This window comes from Lycorma delicatula, chromosome 1 (assembly GCF_047948215.1).
Source record: "Lycorma delicatula isolate Av1 chromosome 1, ASM4794821v1, whole genome shotgun sequence".
Classification (NCBI taxonomy): domain Eukaryota; kingdom Metazoa; phylum Arthropoda; class Insecta; order Hemiptera; family Fulgoridae; genus Lycorma; species Lycorma delicatula.
In genome coordinates, this window is record NC_134455.1 from 245,303,489 (window position 1) to 245,322,199 (window position 18,711).

The 18,711-nt window shown below is 30.3% G+C and overlaps 2 protein-coding genes across 2 annotated transcripts in view; one reads left to right on the forward strand and one right to left on the reverse strand.

The window, feature by feature from the left end:
* The window catches only part of LOC142330071 (serine protease inhibitor dipetalogastin), a 124,752-nt gene extending 120,389 nt beyond the window's left edge, over positions 1–4,363 (forward strand). Inside the window, exon 10 of the mRNA XM_075375120.1 lies at positions 2,520–4,363. Within this exon, the coding sequence (XP_075231235.1) occupies positions 2,520–2,751 (232 nt within the window). The 3' untranslated portion in view covers positions 2,752–4,363. The remainder of the gene's footprint in view (positions 1–2,519) is intronic.
* A 2,385-nt stretch (positions 4,364–6,748) lies between these two features.
* Positions 6,749–18,711, reverse strand: part of sro (SDR family oxidoreductase shroud) — a 36,715-nt gene continuing 24,752 nt past the window's right edge. The window contains exons 4-5 of the mRNA XM_075375132.1: positions 15,432–15,584; positions 6,749–10,978 (exon numbers count right to left, since the gene is read on the reverse strand). Of these exons, the coding sequence (XP_075231247.1) occupies positions 10,635–10,978; positions 15,432–15,584 (497 nt within the window). The 3' untranslated portion in view covers positions 6,749–10,634. The remainder of the gene's footprint in view (positions 10,979–15,431; positions 15,585–18,711) is intronic.

Genomic DNA, 18,711 nt, shown 5'->3' on the forward strand with positions numbered 1-18,711 from the left:
TGCATCCAACAAACTTTTTAAGTACAAGAATCTGTTAAAAAGTAAGGAGAGGGAGTAACTGAACAACGCAAAAGACAAATTTAAAACCATGTGAATCATTGTAAAAAATAAAACTAAGGACTTGATACAGCAGCTCGTACAAATTCACCTAGTTTGTAATAACTAGATTGTTGCAAATAAAAAAAAATATTGAAAATATATTTTTTATGATTAATTTATTAGTATATTTTTAAATTATGTAAGAAGGTAAATTAAATACTGATACTGGAATCACATTTGGTAATATGTGAGAGAGCTTTAACCTGTTACATCTTATCAAATTTTAAACAATGAGTACAGTTTTAGCAGTAGTAATTCTTTAGGTTTTGATAAAATCCCAAATAAGATTATAAAAAGTGCCATACCGTGTTTTATAGATCCATTTGAGTTCACGTGTAACAGAAATGTAGTTCTCTAAAGATACTTTAACTAGGCAACTTAAAATATCAAAAGGGTCATAAAAAAATTTGGGCCAAATTGTTTAAAGATTGAAAGATTTTTGAAAATGTGATGCTAAATTGAATATCTTATTTTCTTGATAAATTCAGTCTCTTATCAATGCAGCAAAATACTTTTAGGAAATGTAAATCAGAACAACATATTATAAACTTGTTTTTTCCTCTCAAATTCTGTTGATAATTGGAAAAATGTTATCTACTAATTAAGATTATTTTATTTAAATTCCACTCTTATTTATGAAATAAATTGGTATCTTTTTTGAGATCATATAGTTGAAATTATAAAGTATGTTTTAAAATGAAAAACCGTATTGTACCGAAGCATTTGGTTCGGTATTATTTTTGCAATTAATAAATAATTTTCTTAATTCTATGAAAATGAATCGTTTTCTTGTAGCGTTAATTTACAATCTCTTTATAGAAGACAAATCCAAAAAATAGTGCAAATTAAAAATTAATTAAATGTCTTAATTAATTATTTACATTATAAACAGTCTTAAATAAACTGTGACATAGGTAGACTAAGAAGGAAAAAATCAGTGGAAAAACAGGAGCTTCTGATGACTACTAATTTTGGTACGAATCAGTCACCAGTTGGTGTGAATCAACTCAGAAATTGGTTAAAGGATTTGGATAATGAATGAAGTGATACTAACTTGCGGGATTCCCATTTCCATGACACAAACAGCTCTAAAGTGGGGCATCGATGGACTGAACGGGCTATAGAAGTAGATATCCTTTAGTAAAGATATGATGGTAAGAATAAGGTACAATACCAAAAGGTTTTATTTAATAACTACGATTTGCTATAAAAAAATACCAAACAAAAGGTTTCTGCATTTGTTTATAATTTTCATATCTTTATTTTAAAAGAAAATATAAATATATTTTAAGAAAAGAAAATATAAAATGATAACCAACTATCTGGATATTTAGTGAATCAGTATGACAACTTCTTCAATATAAACTGTGAGGTTGTTAATTATTTGATAGTACATCCTCACTGACACAAACAACAATAAGTATTCTAAGTTCCATTACTGTGCATGGCATTTTCAGAAAAATCTTTTCCTTAGGAATATTCAAGCAATTAATCATTTAACTATTCGCCGGTCAATTCTGTCTATACACAAAATGACCAGGAAATTAGTTTGAAATTACTCACAAGTTTTGTGCTGAAGGTCAAAACATTTACTATGTGTGGTCTGGCTACACCCTGCATGAACCATTGGGTTTGTAATGGCAAACCTGTAGCAAGAAACCCAGGCACAAAAATAATGCACAACATGCTTAATAGCATTCTCTTTATGCACAGTACAGGTTATTTCTTTATTTCTGTTTCCTCTCCAGCATAAGCCAACCACATTTAATTTTTCATAAAGTTAATGTATTGTATTAAATAAAAATTTTATCTTCATTTGAAAATGCCTTTGTATGAAAACATTTTATTTTTGTTTAATGAAAGGATAACACTTGTTTTTAAGTGATGTTCCATTGTCAGTCCTCCTGGATACACAAGCATGTACACAGAAATAGCTCAACATTAAATGATAAACATGTTATGAACCTAGCTTTATGATCTACTGCAAAACTTTGTTCATTGTGTGATACATTAAGTGCAATCTGAACATTAAGGGTTCTACAAAATATTTTTAAAAAGGAAAAAGGTTTTAGTTTAATTTATTCATACTGACCTCATAACAAATTAAAAAAATTTCTATTTATATAGCCAATCCACTTCAAAAAAAAGAAATCAATATTTTTTTCATATTACTGTTTTTGTCAACACTTGTTTGTTAATGTAAATAAGTGAAGCAAGAAATAACCTATAAAGAAGGTTTGGTGGCAAGATAAGAAAATAGATCACAAAATTTCATTATACATAATTATTTCTTTAAATTGAGAAATGAAGATGTTAAGTTTTTCTTTACACAGTTTTTTATTGTAACATTAAAGATAGCAATAAATTAATCTTAAAAAAACTTTATACGAATAATAAAATTTGTTTTATATTTATTACAGAAAACATGTATTTGTTGTTCCAATGAAACGCTGTCTTCAAGGTTTTCAGTTTAAAGGATGCCAGAGAATGTGTCCAACAATCTACGATCCAATTTGTGGAACAGACAACAAAACCTACTCTAATGATTGTTTCTTACAAATAGAAAACTGTCGATCTCGATCACTTGTTACTAAACAACATCATGGTGTTTGCGGTCAGCCTGTACAAGAGCCAAAGAACTACCTTTACTGAACTGCACTGAATTAATAAATGCTTATTGCAGAATATAACAACCATATTTTAAAAAAAAATAAACAGTGCTAAAATATTAAGGAAGTGAAAATAATTGTGTTGGTTTAGACATGCACAATAGAATGTGCTAGTCTTGATAGTGTTGCCATATGTCCTACAGCTCTAAACTGCATATGTGTTTGAACTTCCATGATTATTTATTGATAATTAAAATAAGCTGACAATCTTTATCCATAATACTATGTATTTATAGACTTTACCAGTGATTAATTAAAGTATTCTATAAAGGTAAATTCTACAAAGAAAGATGGATGAAAAATTAGATATAAGAAAAGCTGTAAAAAATGTAATTTTGAATTCAATTTTTAAATGTTTAGAGATTATTTCCAACTTTTATGTTTGTAAAAAAAAAAATAAATAAATGATTAATTTCTTCCAGACATACAAACAAATATTATGCTAAACATAAAATATAAAGAAAATCTAAGAATTTCAATTCTAAATGTTAAAATTATAACTCACTATTACTTTAAACAAAGTAAAATAAATATAATTTCATTTACAATTTTAAACCCATTTCAATAAATAAAATGTTAACACTTCTTAAACAAGAAGCTAATAAAAACAAATTATTGATAATTATTTTATTAGTTCCTGACACAGGTCTGGCATTTTTAACACCAATTCTATTTACAAGGTCATATTTAATTGCTAGAATTTCATAAATCATCATTAATTTTTCTACATTTTGGGTATTATTGCAAATCAAAACAAATATGTTACTTAAGTTCCTTACAGTTAAGGTAAACAATTCTATAAATGCACAATAAAATTATACATTGTACTGAAAAAAAGTGTTAAAGAACATTCATAAATGAGATTGTTACTAAATGTAAGTACTTGAATAATATATTTACGAGCACAAATTACTATTTATTTGCTGTTTGTTACCTGGAAGACATCAGAAATTACTTTATATCATTCTGTTGACATACATACTTTATTCTAATGCTTACTACTTACGTATTTCATTCGGTGAATAAAAATGAAAATAGCTGAATGTAACTATTTTCTTTTCTTCTCATTTCTTATATTATTATTTTATAAAATTCAATAAGCACTATTTAATAATATGTATCACTTATTAAAAAAGGATTCATGTTAACTATTAGGATTATGTCATTTCTGAATGATCTTAGAACTGATTCTCAAAAATGTGCTGAATTTTTCACCACCTCATCTTTCTCAATAAAATGCAAGTAAAGCATATAATAATCAATAAACAGTATTTTCATTCATTCTATTTCCTTCTACTACAACAATCTATGTCAAGTGCCAATGTAATTTACTTGTGTCCTGGTGTTTAAACCTTTTCTTTCCGTGAAATGATTTCTATGGAAAATAAATCCAATATTGTATACAACTCATTATCCACCTTTTAGCTAAAGTGACAATTAAGGTAATTTTCTTTATGATTTAATTCTATATTATTTTTATTGTCTTATTTAGTCATTATTAAAATCAAATATTTATTATTCTTTGAGCTAAGAGCCTTTACAAATAAGAAGTTTTAGGTTAAGTTGTTAATTGCAGTGTGATCTATTTATTAGCAATAAATTTTATTTATTGTCCATATTTAAAATTTGTCTTTGTTTTTTATATCCCAATTCCAATCATTAAATTCCATAAATTATTTATCTATACCAGCTGGGTTATCCATACAACATTTGCTTGTTTTTAAAACTGTTGAGAGAATTTTTTTAATATCTTTGATAATCAGTCAGATTCTTCTTAAAGAAAAGTAAAAGAAAACTGAATTATTTTCAGTTGAAGAATATGACTTTATTCTGAACAAAAAAAAATTCTTCTACTTTTATTAGAGAGAGTCCATAAGTCCAGAGTCCATAATAATACGAGGGTGGATCAAATATAAACAAGACTTTTCATTTTGAGTGTGTAAGTTTGAAGGGAGCAGGCAGCTGCTTCTACAGTGCTTTGGTGGGGATGTTAGGAATGGGGAGAGCAGGTGGTGTCTAGTTCAACCCACCGGGTTGGTCTAGTGGTGAACGCGTCTTCCCAAATCGGCTAATTTGGAAGTCGAGAGTTCCAGCGTTCAAGTCCTAGTAAAGCCAGTTATTTTTACACGGATTTGAATACTAGATCGTGGATACCGGTGTTCTTTGGTGGTTGGGTTTCAATTAACCACACATCTCAGGAATGGTCGAACTGAGAATGTACAAGACTACACTTCATTTACACTCATACATATCATCCTCACTCATCCTCTGACGAATTATCTGAAAGGTAATTACCGGAGGCTAAACAGGAAAAAGAAAGAAAGGTGGTGTCTAGTTCATACCAGTTTGGCAGTAGCGCTCACAATGTTATAGCAACAGGTGTATCCTTCCACTGCACAATGTATTATCATTCAATTTCTTGCTCATGAAGGCATAAAACCAGTAGAAATTCTGCAAAGATTGACTGCACAGTTTGGGGATGAAACACTGTCAAGGGATTGCATGTTTGCCTGGCATAAGGAGTTCAAGGAAGGACATCAATGATATGAGAATGAGGAACATGATAGCCATCCTCGGACCAGCATTATGAAGAACATATGCATGATTCATGACCATATTGAAGGCGATCGACGTCTGACAGTTTCCAAAATTGCATCACAGATAATAAATTATGGAAGCTGTCAAACAATCGTGACAGAAGACCTAGGGTTTTGTAAAGTGTGTGCCAGGTGGGTCCCTTGCCTTTTGAAAGCAGAACACAGTCGAGATGTTTGCAGGTCTGCCAGAAACTTTCAGCACGAAGGGAAATTGCCTCCTTCTGTACAGAAGAAGGGAATGCATTTTTTGAATTGAATCGTCATCTGTGATGAAACTTGGGCTCATCATTACATGCCCAAGTCCAAACAAGCCAGCATGGAGTGGCTGAGGAAAGGATGGGCAACCCCTATGAAAGGCGCTTGCAACTGTTTTTTTTGACCAGCAAGGCATTTTGCACATTGATTTCTTAAATGAGCATTGCACAATAAATGCTGCTTATTACTGAGAGCTTTTGAATGAGGCAAATGTTGCTTATTGTTCTAAAAGACGTGACTAACCAATTTGAGATATTATTCTCTTCCATAACAACGCTTGGCCCCATACTTGCAGAAAATTAGAATGAGATAGACTTCACTTGACCATCCTCCCTGGAGCCCAACAATTTTCATCCCTTTGAGCTGCTTAAAGAAGCACTAGAAGGATGATTCCAAGACGATGGGGCTTTTGTGCCCAGTTGGCTCTTGACACAACCCTATTCATTTTACGATGTCAGGATCAATAACCTCCCAATCCAATCTGGAAAAAATGCATTTCCAAAGCAGGAGATTATGTTAAAAAGTGATGTATGCATGGCTATTTGATTTCACCAAATAAAAATATTTTTAAAAAGACTCGTTCATATTTGATACACCCTTGTATTCTTGGATCACAAAAAGCTCACTAATAAATATATAAATATTCTTTTATTTATCAATATAGTCATATGTAACTTTTACTTTTATTGCTCATAATCATTCATAATATACTTATCATAGAATTGCTATAATTTGCATTTTCTTATGCCATTTCTTATGTCCATAATTTGAGCAGAATAATGAAATTTTTATAGCATAAGAAAATGCAGTAATTATTTCACATTCTGTACATGTTAGTCGTATACTGAACTGGAAATTCTGATATTGATATAGAAAAATCTATTTAATTTTTTCACCAGTAATTTATCAAGTAAAAAACCTATAAACATTCTCAACATTAATAAATTAGGGTGTAGTTTTAAAATTGATTCATTTTTTTAAGTTGAACTATTGTACCCGTAATATGAGACCTAATATTTTGATAACTTTGAAATGATGTAATCATCAGTAATAACTGAAAAAACTAGATATTTTAAAATTATAAAAGGTAAGTTGAAATAAAAAACAAGACTTCATGTTTATTTAATTTAATAATTAAGAAAATTACAAATTTAACAGAATTCCTAAGATAATCAACTCTGCAATAATAATATTCATCTACACAGGATAACAGTGAAAATTGACTATGAGATAAAATATACATATATATTACACCTATAATAAAAATAGTTTTATTTACAGAGCAAGATCTTACCATATCAAATATCTTGTTTAAAATGATCTAGACCTGCCATGATGCAGTCCATCAAGAAAATAGTAAAAGAGAAAATTTTCTTTCAGAATCACAATCTTGTAATTTCCATTATCTCATAATATTCTTATATCATATTCTTATAATACTCCTTTTTTAACAAGGTTGGGAAGTCGTATCATATAGAGCGAATAGTCATAAGACACCATGGTCCAGCATTATTTTTATGAATAGTATTGCTTTAAGACTATGCATTACATAAATAAAATATTTTTGTAATCATGATAAAACCAGATCACCTGTTAGTTCTACCTCTATGCAGAGATACATATTAACCTTTAATCCTGAAGTTGTCTATATTGTTTATCCACTTTTATTAATTTAAAAAATGCACAAACATTCAAAACAGAAATTCCTAAACTTTATGTTTCTGCTTTGTCCATTTTAAAGTATGAGCAAGGGAAAAACTCTTAGTGAAAAAAATGAGGAAGATTAAGAAATTTACAAAGTATTCTCTTCTATTCATGATTTAACAAAAAAAAAAAGAAGGAATACAAAGCACCTACGAAAATTATTAATTACTCAAAGTAAAATGTTTTAATTAATATTATATTTTTTAGATAATGAAAAAAATAAATTCTTAAAATAATAAAAATAAAATATAATAATAAAAAAATAAATTCTGAAATTAATTGTCATTTATAAAATTTTTATTGAAAATAAAAGTTGTTACTACCCTACATTTTATTAAAAAAACACTAACTTAAAATACTCACTTTTGTGTATCTTTATACAATGTATAAATAACAACAAAAAACTTGAAATCAGTATCTAGCATAGTTTTTTCAATGGAATGCTATGATGCTTTAAGAAAGGCAACTGAAAGTAATTATTAAGATCAAGTGATAACAATACCGATCACCTCACTTTAAAAAGTAAAGGCAAGAGAATGTTTAAAGATTTAAATTTGAAAACATGGCTGAAAAAAAAAACAAGAGAGCATCCCTGAGAATAATAAAAAAAAAATCATTAAATTGTCATTTGAACCGATCAAATTCAAGATATCTCCAGATATACAGTGTAGCTTTCTTGATTTGGAGATTATGTGTAACTGCATTCCTTGTTTGTGTAATGACTGGATCTTTCGCTTTTTAAATCCATGGATTGACAAGACAAAATGTGTTGTTCACAACCTAACAAATGAATAGTTGCTAAGGATAGTATGGAGGAAATTTAGCTTTAAAAAATGACTGGTTCCTCCTTTGTTACACAGCTGTGTAGTTATAGCATAACTATCAACCTCCCCTTTGTAGACAGCTAGCATTTTAATCCACTACACTGCTCTGACAAACACTGATCAATGTGATCAAATGTCATTCCTCATTACTTTGAAAACTATTAAATATATTATTAAAACTAAGTATTTAAATAATATAAAAACTAATTAAAATAATATATTTATAATGTACAAGCCTTTAATTCATTTCCTCCTAATTGACGACGAACTTTTCATTACATTTAGAGTTAAAACAAGGAATAAATATTGTGTCTGTTAATAGAAATGTATAATAAAAGATTCTTTGGTAAAAGGTGAGAAGGTAAGATCATGACTTAGGTAATACGAACAATTAAAAAAAGTTTTACTACATTAATATATTTTATTATATTATTTTTTTTTGTAGAAAGGAAAACAACAAAGTAAATTTTGGTTGTTTTATGAGATTATTCTGTATCATTCTTTTTTTATTTAAAATTAGTTGTACTTTCAATTTTTATGAACTAAACATTATGCTACTACATCCTAAATGTAATTACATAAAATAGAAAACCTGTTATTATTTTTTTTTTTAAATTGTTTTAATAAATTAATTTAAAATAATTAAATCTGAAAAAAATAGAATTATGCTATGGAATTCAAAGACTGTCAAGTGAGAATGCAAAGTGTAATTCATGCTATGCATCTATAGAACTTTCTATTCTAATATTTTAAAAAAAATGTTAGGTAAAATGTAAAAAAAATGTTATGTATAAGGAACACTATGAATTTCATACTTAAGAGTTAAAAATAAATACTGTGGAAAAACAAAGTTTTTCCCATGTAGTACTAAGATAAGAGACAGTTATTACTTAACGATTATGATAACAACTGGCACTTCAGCACATCAAAACATTCTGAATTTAATAATTTGAAGTTAATTGGAAAACCACTATTTACTACTGCTGGACCAATAGTCATAACTAATCAAAATTTTCGAAATGATATTTTATAGGGAGGTGTATACTAATGATCTAATTTTTAATAAAAAAAAATTTGTTGTAAAGGAAGAAAATACAACTAAGAACATAATCATTTAAGTACAAATAACTAGGTCTGAATGATTGATTCAATTCTTGATCAAATTTATTGAAACATATTATTTCAGAAACTGAAAATTTATGGTAAGAAATGTGATTAAATATACTGCACATGACTGTTAATGTATCAAGCTACCTATATAATACTAGGATGTAATATAGGATATAATATAGAATGTTTAAATAGTTACATGTTCTGTAATCAATTTTCTGAAAATTTATCTTGCACAGAGTAGCAAGAGAAGGGATACAACAGATAAATAGATAGATCTCTTGTATGGAATGTGATTACTGCATTAAAAAAAAATCAAACATATAATATCTACATTCACAATTAATAATGAAGAAAATGTTCATGTATTATGAAAATAATATTTTGTAAAACGGTTTTTATTTTTAATTCAAATTATAAGATTGATATAAAAGTTTGTTGTGGTCAAAATCAACCAATAACCATCCTAAGTGAAATATCTAGAAAAATGTATGCATTAAAGAAAATTAATTAAAAATATATCCAGACAGCACACTAAAGAGGTAAGGAAAACCAAAAAATTAGTCAAGGCAAAAATGGCAGTCATAAAATATTTGTGGATTTTTATTTCACAGTCATTTTTCTTCTATAATTTTAAGACAGCAAATATCTTATGCAGGAAAATTAACTTATTATATTCTTATAGTTAACAACCTAAGTCAAGAGAGTGTTGTTATTTAATATAATGTGATTATTTGGCCAGAAAAGGGTAGTATGAAATTAGCAACAAGATTACCTCAACAAATTTAAAAAGATCAACTTCAGAATGAACAAAGCCTCTGTACCTGTAGTTCATAAGTCACATAAAATCTTGACTGTTCCTGCTAACTTCCCAGTTTCTATTTTTATCTTACAGAGAACTAAAACCTCTTATAACTTTTCTAATCCTTCTGTGGATGATTCACAGGCAGAAGTTGCTCTTCAAACTTTGTTTGAAAAAGGAAAAAACATTGTTTGTCCTTCTTATTTGATTCTGACATTCTTGATTTTACTATGTTATTCTGACCACAGACAATGTACTTTTTACTGCTAATGTTTATAAAAGGCCAATGTCACAGTCATATCCTGCTACAAAGAGATGGCTGTGATCATAAAAAAACCACCAAACTACAGTTAATGTAAGAAATTAATGAAAATTGCAGGGTCCTAAATCTGTTACTGAACAATGATGACAACTTCAAAAGTCTTACCCATAAATTTTAATGAGAAAGATAAAAAAATAAAATGTGAATCAATTATGTACCTGTTACATCAAGGATGTATTCAATTAAGGCAAAATTATCATTACAAGGCACAAGTAAAGCATATGATTGTGTATTTAGTTACTAAGAACTATGTTATTTCTTGTAATTTGGCATTTTAACAAAATGCTCAACAAGATAATCTCGAACTGATACTGGTGTAATACGGAAAAGAAAATGATAAATAGTGTAACGTAATGGACTATTGCAGTAAAAAGTACATGGATTTGTAGAAATAAGAGCATCTGTAAAATTTCTATATAATCTTTTGTTCTCCAATCGCTGCAGTGGTTTATCTCCAGATATGGCACCTATATACTCATGATATTTTTCAAAGTAATCTCCATAAAACTTGATTGCTTCTTCAGTCATTGATGCCTTCATTTCTCTGGCAAAAAGCAACTGTTTTGAAAGTATATTTGAAAGATGAACAAAAGAACCTAAAAAATGATACATTATATTAAACAAAGAACTTCTTATAATTTTATTACATTAAAACAAGTTGTGGCATCTCGTTTTGGCTGGTCTTCCAATTTTTATTTTTTTATTCATTTTTTATAATCCTACTTCCTTTAAGGTTTTTTCTATAAATATTTTAACCTCAAACAAGAAGTAAAACAAAGAAGGTGCAACGTTCAAAGAAAGTCTTTTATGTCCATAAAAATTGAGTTACTTATTTTTTTGTTTCTATTTAACATTTAAAAAATTCTTGAACCAATGGACCAATTTTCAAAATTCAATTTTTTTTCTCTTAAAAACACTGTGTAGATTCAAGGAAAAAGTGACATTGAGAATGGTACCCAGATAAAACTGTAAACTATCCAATGCATGTTTTTTATGTTTGTCAATAATGCCATGTTGCTACATGCTGTGCTTCATATCGGCAATTGTGATGCTAGCCATTCAAATATCAGCGGGAGTTATAGTACATCTACGTGCCACCACAAGTGCCCCCTACCATGCTATGGCTATCTTTATATGGAAGATACCATTTGAAAGATGAATAAAAGCACTTAAAAATGATATATTAAATGAAGTACTTCTTATAATCTTCATTAGAACCTTATTTCTTTTGAGTTTATTCATTTGTGGGCCACCACTAAGAACAGACAAAGAAGAAGAAGAAGAAGAAGAAGAAGATGGAAAAAGTCCCCTGGCTAGCCCAACATGGGACCTCCCTGCTGGAGCAACAAGCCTGGCCGGTCTGCTGAAGGAACAGCTGGGCACAGACACCAACTATCTGCTCCAGCTTGCTCGGCTGATGAGCCTTCTAGCAGCAGATGACCAAATGTCGGATCACTTGGGAAGAACTACCTTGGCCACACCAGTGGAAAACAACTAATACTGCAGAGCTCTGAGGGCCACCACTGCCACACTGTAATAGTAACTCAACTGCCACTCAGGGAAAGCTCGATCTGATTCCGATGGACAAGTCATAACTCCCAAACTACAGCTGAGCCTACATCGCCTGAGACCAGCTTCTGGACTCACAGCCCTTCTCAGGGCTACCTCACCAAACACCCCTTTACAGGGCCACTATGCCAAAAACCCCAAACAGTCCTTTTCAGGGCTATCACAAGATTATAAGTTGCCATATGCTGTAAAGGTCATTTGGCAATAGCCATTAAATTTCTGATTTTTAGGATTTGTAATTTTTTATACTGGAAGAGGGGAAAAAATTAATTAATTTCCTATCTTCCCATAACATAATTATATTGTTCTAGATCTTATCTATATATTATTATTATATATATTATTTTAGGTCTTGTCTCTTTAAAATGCTGTTTATTTAAATTAAATATTCAAACTTAAATATTTCAATAACTATTGGATTTATTTATTTATTTAGCATATGACACTAAAACAACACAAATTACAGTCAAAATTATAAACAAAGATTTAACAAACTAATATATGCTATCAATTCTGGAGTTGCCATCAGGAAATCTTCAGGATTCCCTTCATAAGCTGTCCTAGGGCAAACTTCTGTGATGTGTCTGATAGTTTTTCACCTCACTCACAAAGGGGCATTGGTGTTTTACCCCATTTATACAGGAAATAGGCGCACCTACCATGCTGAGTCCATATTCTGTTTAGCGTTGACCATTTCTTACGTGGCAAGTCAAAACCTGGCGGCCTTTGAGTAATACATGGATTTGGCTATTCTGCTTTGTGGTTCATTCTCGATGCCAGGCGTCAATTAGGTCAAATCTGTCCTCTGTGGCAGCAATTGCTGTTTTGATAGGTGGCTTTCTAGATCGAAGACAACCACAATTGGCATCCCCAATGTCCTCATGTATTGACAGGTTTTGATTATCCATAATCTTCTTGTACTCTCTTACAAGAGCGTTCATACGGCGCAGATTTGGGAGTGGTATGTGGCTCAATACTGGGAGCCATTCCACAGGAGTAGACCTGACCATTCAGCAGCCGAGAAGACCAGGCTTAGAGCCGATGTGCGCAAAGTGGAAGCCGATGCTCCCCATGTCATTCTACAAAGCTTATGTATGATGTTTCTCGCTTTCAATTTCTCTGCAGTTTTCATTAGGTGCTCCTTAAATGAAAGCGTTCTATCAAGTGTCATGCCTAGGTATTTCGATGTCTTATTTTATTACTTTTTTTTAATATTTAAAAAACGTTTTTTGGAACAAAGGTAATTTTCAAAAATTTTAAGTGATGTGGACTGCTACACTAATAAATATACCTACTATAAACCAATAAATGCAAACAGCATTCTGTAAAACTTCATCAAATTTTTTTCTACAACAATGCTTAAAATAAATGGACTTTTGGGTATTGGAATTTTATCCTTTTTCACACCATTCAATTTCCCAAACAGCATCCTCGAATATATTTTTGCTACCTTGCAATTTTAGTTTATCAGTACTTTTCTCAGTCTTTTTATCAGTTTCTCAGTCTTTTTAAAATCAAATGTGACATTCAAAATTAAATGCTGTAGTTCAGCAAGGTGGTTAAAAAAATGTTTGAAATTTTGAGAAAATATTTTAAATTACAGCTCAGAGACAGCAGAAGGTAAAATGTGGTCCAATTAAGTTTAGAGACAACCAGTTTTTCATTGCTAGAACTACCAAACAAGTTTTAATATATCATACATTTTAGTATCATATTAATACAATTCCACTAATCCCACAATACTGTAGTTTCCAACACCATTGAACAGTTCTGAAAAATCACAAATACATCAGGGTGGTGAGTGTATTCCACCAACAGTTTGATTCTACTTAACATTAATTTATGGTACCAGTTGTTTTATTTTCCTAAATATAAACTGATTGTTGAAAATAAATATTTTGAATACAAAAACCATTATAAGTTTATCTCATTACGGTATTTTTTAAAGGGAAGATAAAATTGCAGCTGGTCTGTAGTTACTGAAGTAAGTTGGTAACATGATTACTGGAAAAATTAATTACAACCTTACATGCATTACATACAATAATATAAATTAATAATTTAGATTTGGTAAAATCTACCTGAGGTAGATAATCCCCACATTTGGAACATACAATCTACATTCCACGTTCAGGGGGTAACAGCTGTACATAAGTACAATATATCAATAAAACTGGGTAATGGGTCTCTAATATTTTTCTCAGAAATGTAATATTTCATTTGACCTGACTTCCATCTTAAAGTCACTGTACAGACTGGACTTTTCAGCCGATTTCAGATATGAACAATTGAAATTAATTTTGGAAATGGACTCATACTACCTTTAGAGCTGGCAATGTGGCTGCCAAGGTCAAAAGGCTTGCAGGTGTAATGGAGACCCTTCTGCTGTCCACATGCCTCCTGTGATGGCAAGAATGTAGATAAGTTGCCCATGTATGTCGGTGCCTGGAAGCCCTGAAAGCTTCAGTGTGTAGGGGCTTGGAATTATTGTAGAGATCGCGATCTGCACTCGGCCAAGACGTAGGTCGGTTCCACCAGAGTACCAAACTGGACCTTAGGGTTGGTAGCCCTGGAGTGGTGGTGTACCCCGGTGGCTAGTCTTGCTACAGAAGAAATTAAATCTTCATGCAATTTTAACAACTGGATATGGCAGAGGGTTGATGTAAACACCCTCTCTAAAACCAGCAGTGTCACCAGAAAAGCAACGGAAAAAGAGTTATGTGTCAGGAAGAATACAAAATGAGGTGAAGAGTCTGCAGACAGCTATCTTTAAGAACAGTTTACCCAAACCAAAGTATCAGTTAAAATGAGAGAAGATGGTAATTTTGCGAAGGTAAGTAAAACGTTTGTAAAGACAGTATGTTTAAATTTGATGAAGAATTCCTTATGTGAAGTAACGTTTGTACGAACACTGATTTTATTTAGTCTTTAAGGTATTGTCAAAACTTTTCAAATTTTATTTTTAAGGCATTTTTAATTTTTATTTTTTGAAAATGTTGAGGCTTTTTACACCCTGTAAGTGTTATAAGTGTGTTTAATGTTTTATATTGTGTTACTTTCGTGTTTTTAAATAAAATGCAAGGGCCCTTTGCACTCTTACATCTGACAATGACTGCTGGTGAATTAAACCCTTTTTATATGATAAGGACTAATGACCTTAAAAGTTGATGTCCATAGAAGAAGAAAAAGAAAAAAACAGCTACTTTCCCAAACTTCAAATATGCTGAAAAATAATTTTACAGAATACATTTGATTTATTGGGAAGATATTTTACACCAAAACTCTGTGACATGCCTTCCTACACTTAAGAGACTGGAGGCATGAATACCCATCTAAACAACAATATAACTGATTAAAGATGGCATTTTTATTGAACATCACTTTCATCAGTACTATTGTACAATTCATCAGTATGACTGTATAAATATAAAACGTTCATCACTACTACTGTATAAATATAAAAACATTTCATAGTATTACCTGGTACAAAAGAAATCACTGTAACTCCATACTTAGCATATTCAATTCTGATTGAATCATTCCAAGCTTGTAAACCAGATTTGCTTGCAGCGTAAACTGAAAGACCAGGAAGTGCTGCAAAAGCACAATGACTACTGATATTAATTATACGACCTGATAAAAACATAAAAATGCAATCACCATACCATCAAAAATTTAAAAGAAGAAAAACAGGAACACAAAAAAATAAATAACACAACATAAGAAAAACCGAAAATTAATTATAACTAAAAAACATAATAAATCCACACTCAACAAGGGCCCCTGCCTATTATGGAGTGGCATTCAACCATTAAAAGGAAGTGAGCCAGCTACTACAGTTTTAATTGCAACACTGCAATCATTAACCCATTGAAAGATGTTTTTCATAGTAATAGAACTAGTGTATACAGTGAGAACTGCTCCCTTATAAAACTATAAATTATAAACTATGCACAATGCACTATCCACATTTTGATGTTCCTTGTGGAATACAATTAAGAGCTGTTTATCTTCTAGCAGTTATCTGATCCCTTACTCAGGCTTGTGCAATGTCAACTATGCTTGAGTATGGGAGAAACACAGGGAAGGTTGCTTCCTGTCACAGATTGATAAATAGGACTAGACTACTTTTCCTGGCTTGGAACAGTAACCATCCATGAACAAAAACTCAAGGGATCAGGGGCAGCATGTGAGGCCTATCCATAAAAGGGTTTAATAGAATTTGATAAGACATAAAATCCTACCATACTTTCTAAGTTTGACAACATATTTGCCAACTTGTCTTCTAAGTAAAGAGGACCTCCACAATTGCTACTTCAAGCGACTCAAGATCTGATGTAAATACTACGATAGAGGGAAGAATAATCTAAATTACCATATGTGCTCTAGTCACAGTATTATTGTACTATCATCATATTTGCAATATATATATATATATAATCAACAATTTATCATAATTACAAAATTTGATTAATCAAATTTCTTTGAGTTTTAAAAGTGTACTTGTTCACAGAGATGATGTCTATTGATTTGGTGAATCTTTACTAGAGTTTCATGCTGCAACAAAAGATCACCAATGTAATTTTAAATATACTTTCATCTTCAGAAAGCTTGACGATCAGGAATCATTCTAAGCAAATAGGCTAAATAACACATCAAAAATAAGTTTGGAACAGCATCCTTCTATAGTCATTGGACTAGAAAATAAAACTTCCCCTTCATTTCTTGATGAAAACTGACTTTTTGCTTACTTTGCATTCAATCAAACATTTTGTAGGTACTGAGAATAAAAATTAAAGTACACTGATTTTCCAAAACTTTTAAAATACTTTGTATTTTTGTTTTGTTTGAAATATTCTTTTATCTACGCTAAGAAAAATGATTAGTTGGGATAAATCTATTTGAAGTTTAAGAATTGATGGAAAACTTTGCAGTGAACATATAGGATGAAGGTTAATTAATAAAGAATAATGTGCAGATAAGTCCAAAAAGATTTTAGAAAAATGCAAATACTAATGAAAATGAATGGATAAGTAAAAAAAGGAATATTAATGGAAGGACAGATAACATTATAAGAAATGTAAGTGTATATATTTACTTTTTAAAAAAAAGTATAAGTGTAAATACCTAGAAATAAAATTGAGAGAAAGCTGCAAATTGAGTTTGCTGAAGAAAAAATTTAGTGAAGTTAAGAAGAAAATAATTACTGCAATTTTGTGGGGGTATATGAAGCCATAATGTTTAAGTAACAGAGACAAGGATAGAAAACTGTTGTCAAGGGATACAGATAATAAAAGGCAAGCATATGGAAAGATTAAAAAGAGGGAATAACTATCTTAAAAAATTTGAGAGGAAAAAATAACTTAATAAAGCTTGTACATAGAAATCAAAATTTGATATATGAGTAAATTATATAAATCATAATTACTATTTAGAAGATAGTTGTTACTCATATATATAAAAAGTCATTATTTATTAGATTATGAATCAGAGAATAATCTCTTTTTTTAAAAGCGAACATGTAATAAAATGTTGCTAGAACAATATTCAGTGCAATAATATATATGGATTTTTTTATATTATTTAATTTAAAATTGCACTGAATAGATGGCTAATCAATGGAATTTTAAATTCCTAGCAGATCTTGCTAAAAACAGTACAAAGTCTTTTAGTACAATCAAATTAATAAATTATGCTATTATATTTTTTGCCACTATATAACAATGGCAATTGAATTATAATATGTTGCTTACAAACACAAGTATATGAGAGTATAAGTTTAACTTCACTAAAACTGATTCATTCCATGCATAATAAAAATAAATAGATAATCATAATGTTGTATAACATTAACAAAATGTTACAGTGCCACCAAGGTTATGTTCACTGATATTTGTCACACTTTTAAAAAATACAGTAACTTATAAAACTACCTTGAAAAATGGTTAAAGCAGCTAGCAATGGCAGATCTTGCAGTCCACTTCACCTACACTTGGTTAGTCAACTACTGGCAAGATATATCTTGAAAGATACTATAAAAGATCTTGAAAGGCATCTCATAAAATGAAAACAATAAAATAGATAAAATTTTAAGAACAGCATGTTATCTGTCCCACTGCTTTTCAAAACAGATTTCTTTGTGTGTAACCTCCAGGATCACTGTAAGGTACTGTTTCAGAGGATGCGATGAATGATTTGTAATGTGTGTGAAATGCCATGCCTGACCCGGATTTGAATCCGGGTTCTCCAGATGAAAGACTGAGATGCTACCACTTGTGCCACAGAGGCTGGCTCAAAACAGAATTTGCAGAAAAAATCTGTAATTGGATTAACAATCCAAAGAGTGGAAATAGAGAATAACATTCACTGGACTTTCCTTTAGGAACTAAATATGTCGGAAAAAAATATTTAATGGCATAAGTTCACTGCTCAAAACATTTTAGTTTGAAAGTTAATTAAGTGAGAATATAGAAAGGAAATAATAAGAAATAATAAAGATAATGAAATGTGACAGAATGAAGGATAATAAGAAATTAAACCTTAACACAGGGGAACATAGTACTCAAGTTTCAGAATTTTGCCAATAAAGTTGTAAGATTAGATGGTAGAACTAAGGAAGATATCGAAAGCAGTCTGTCATAACCAATTTGAGCTTTTGTACAGTTAAAAGTGTACTGGTGCGTATATATATAATTCATTTTTACCTATATATATATTGTTACCACATATATGTCTAATTTAATATTGGCGGGCGATAACG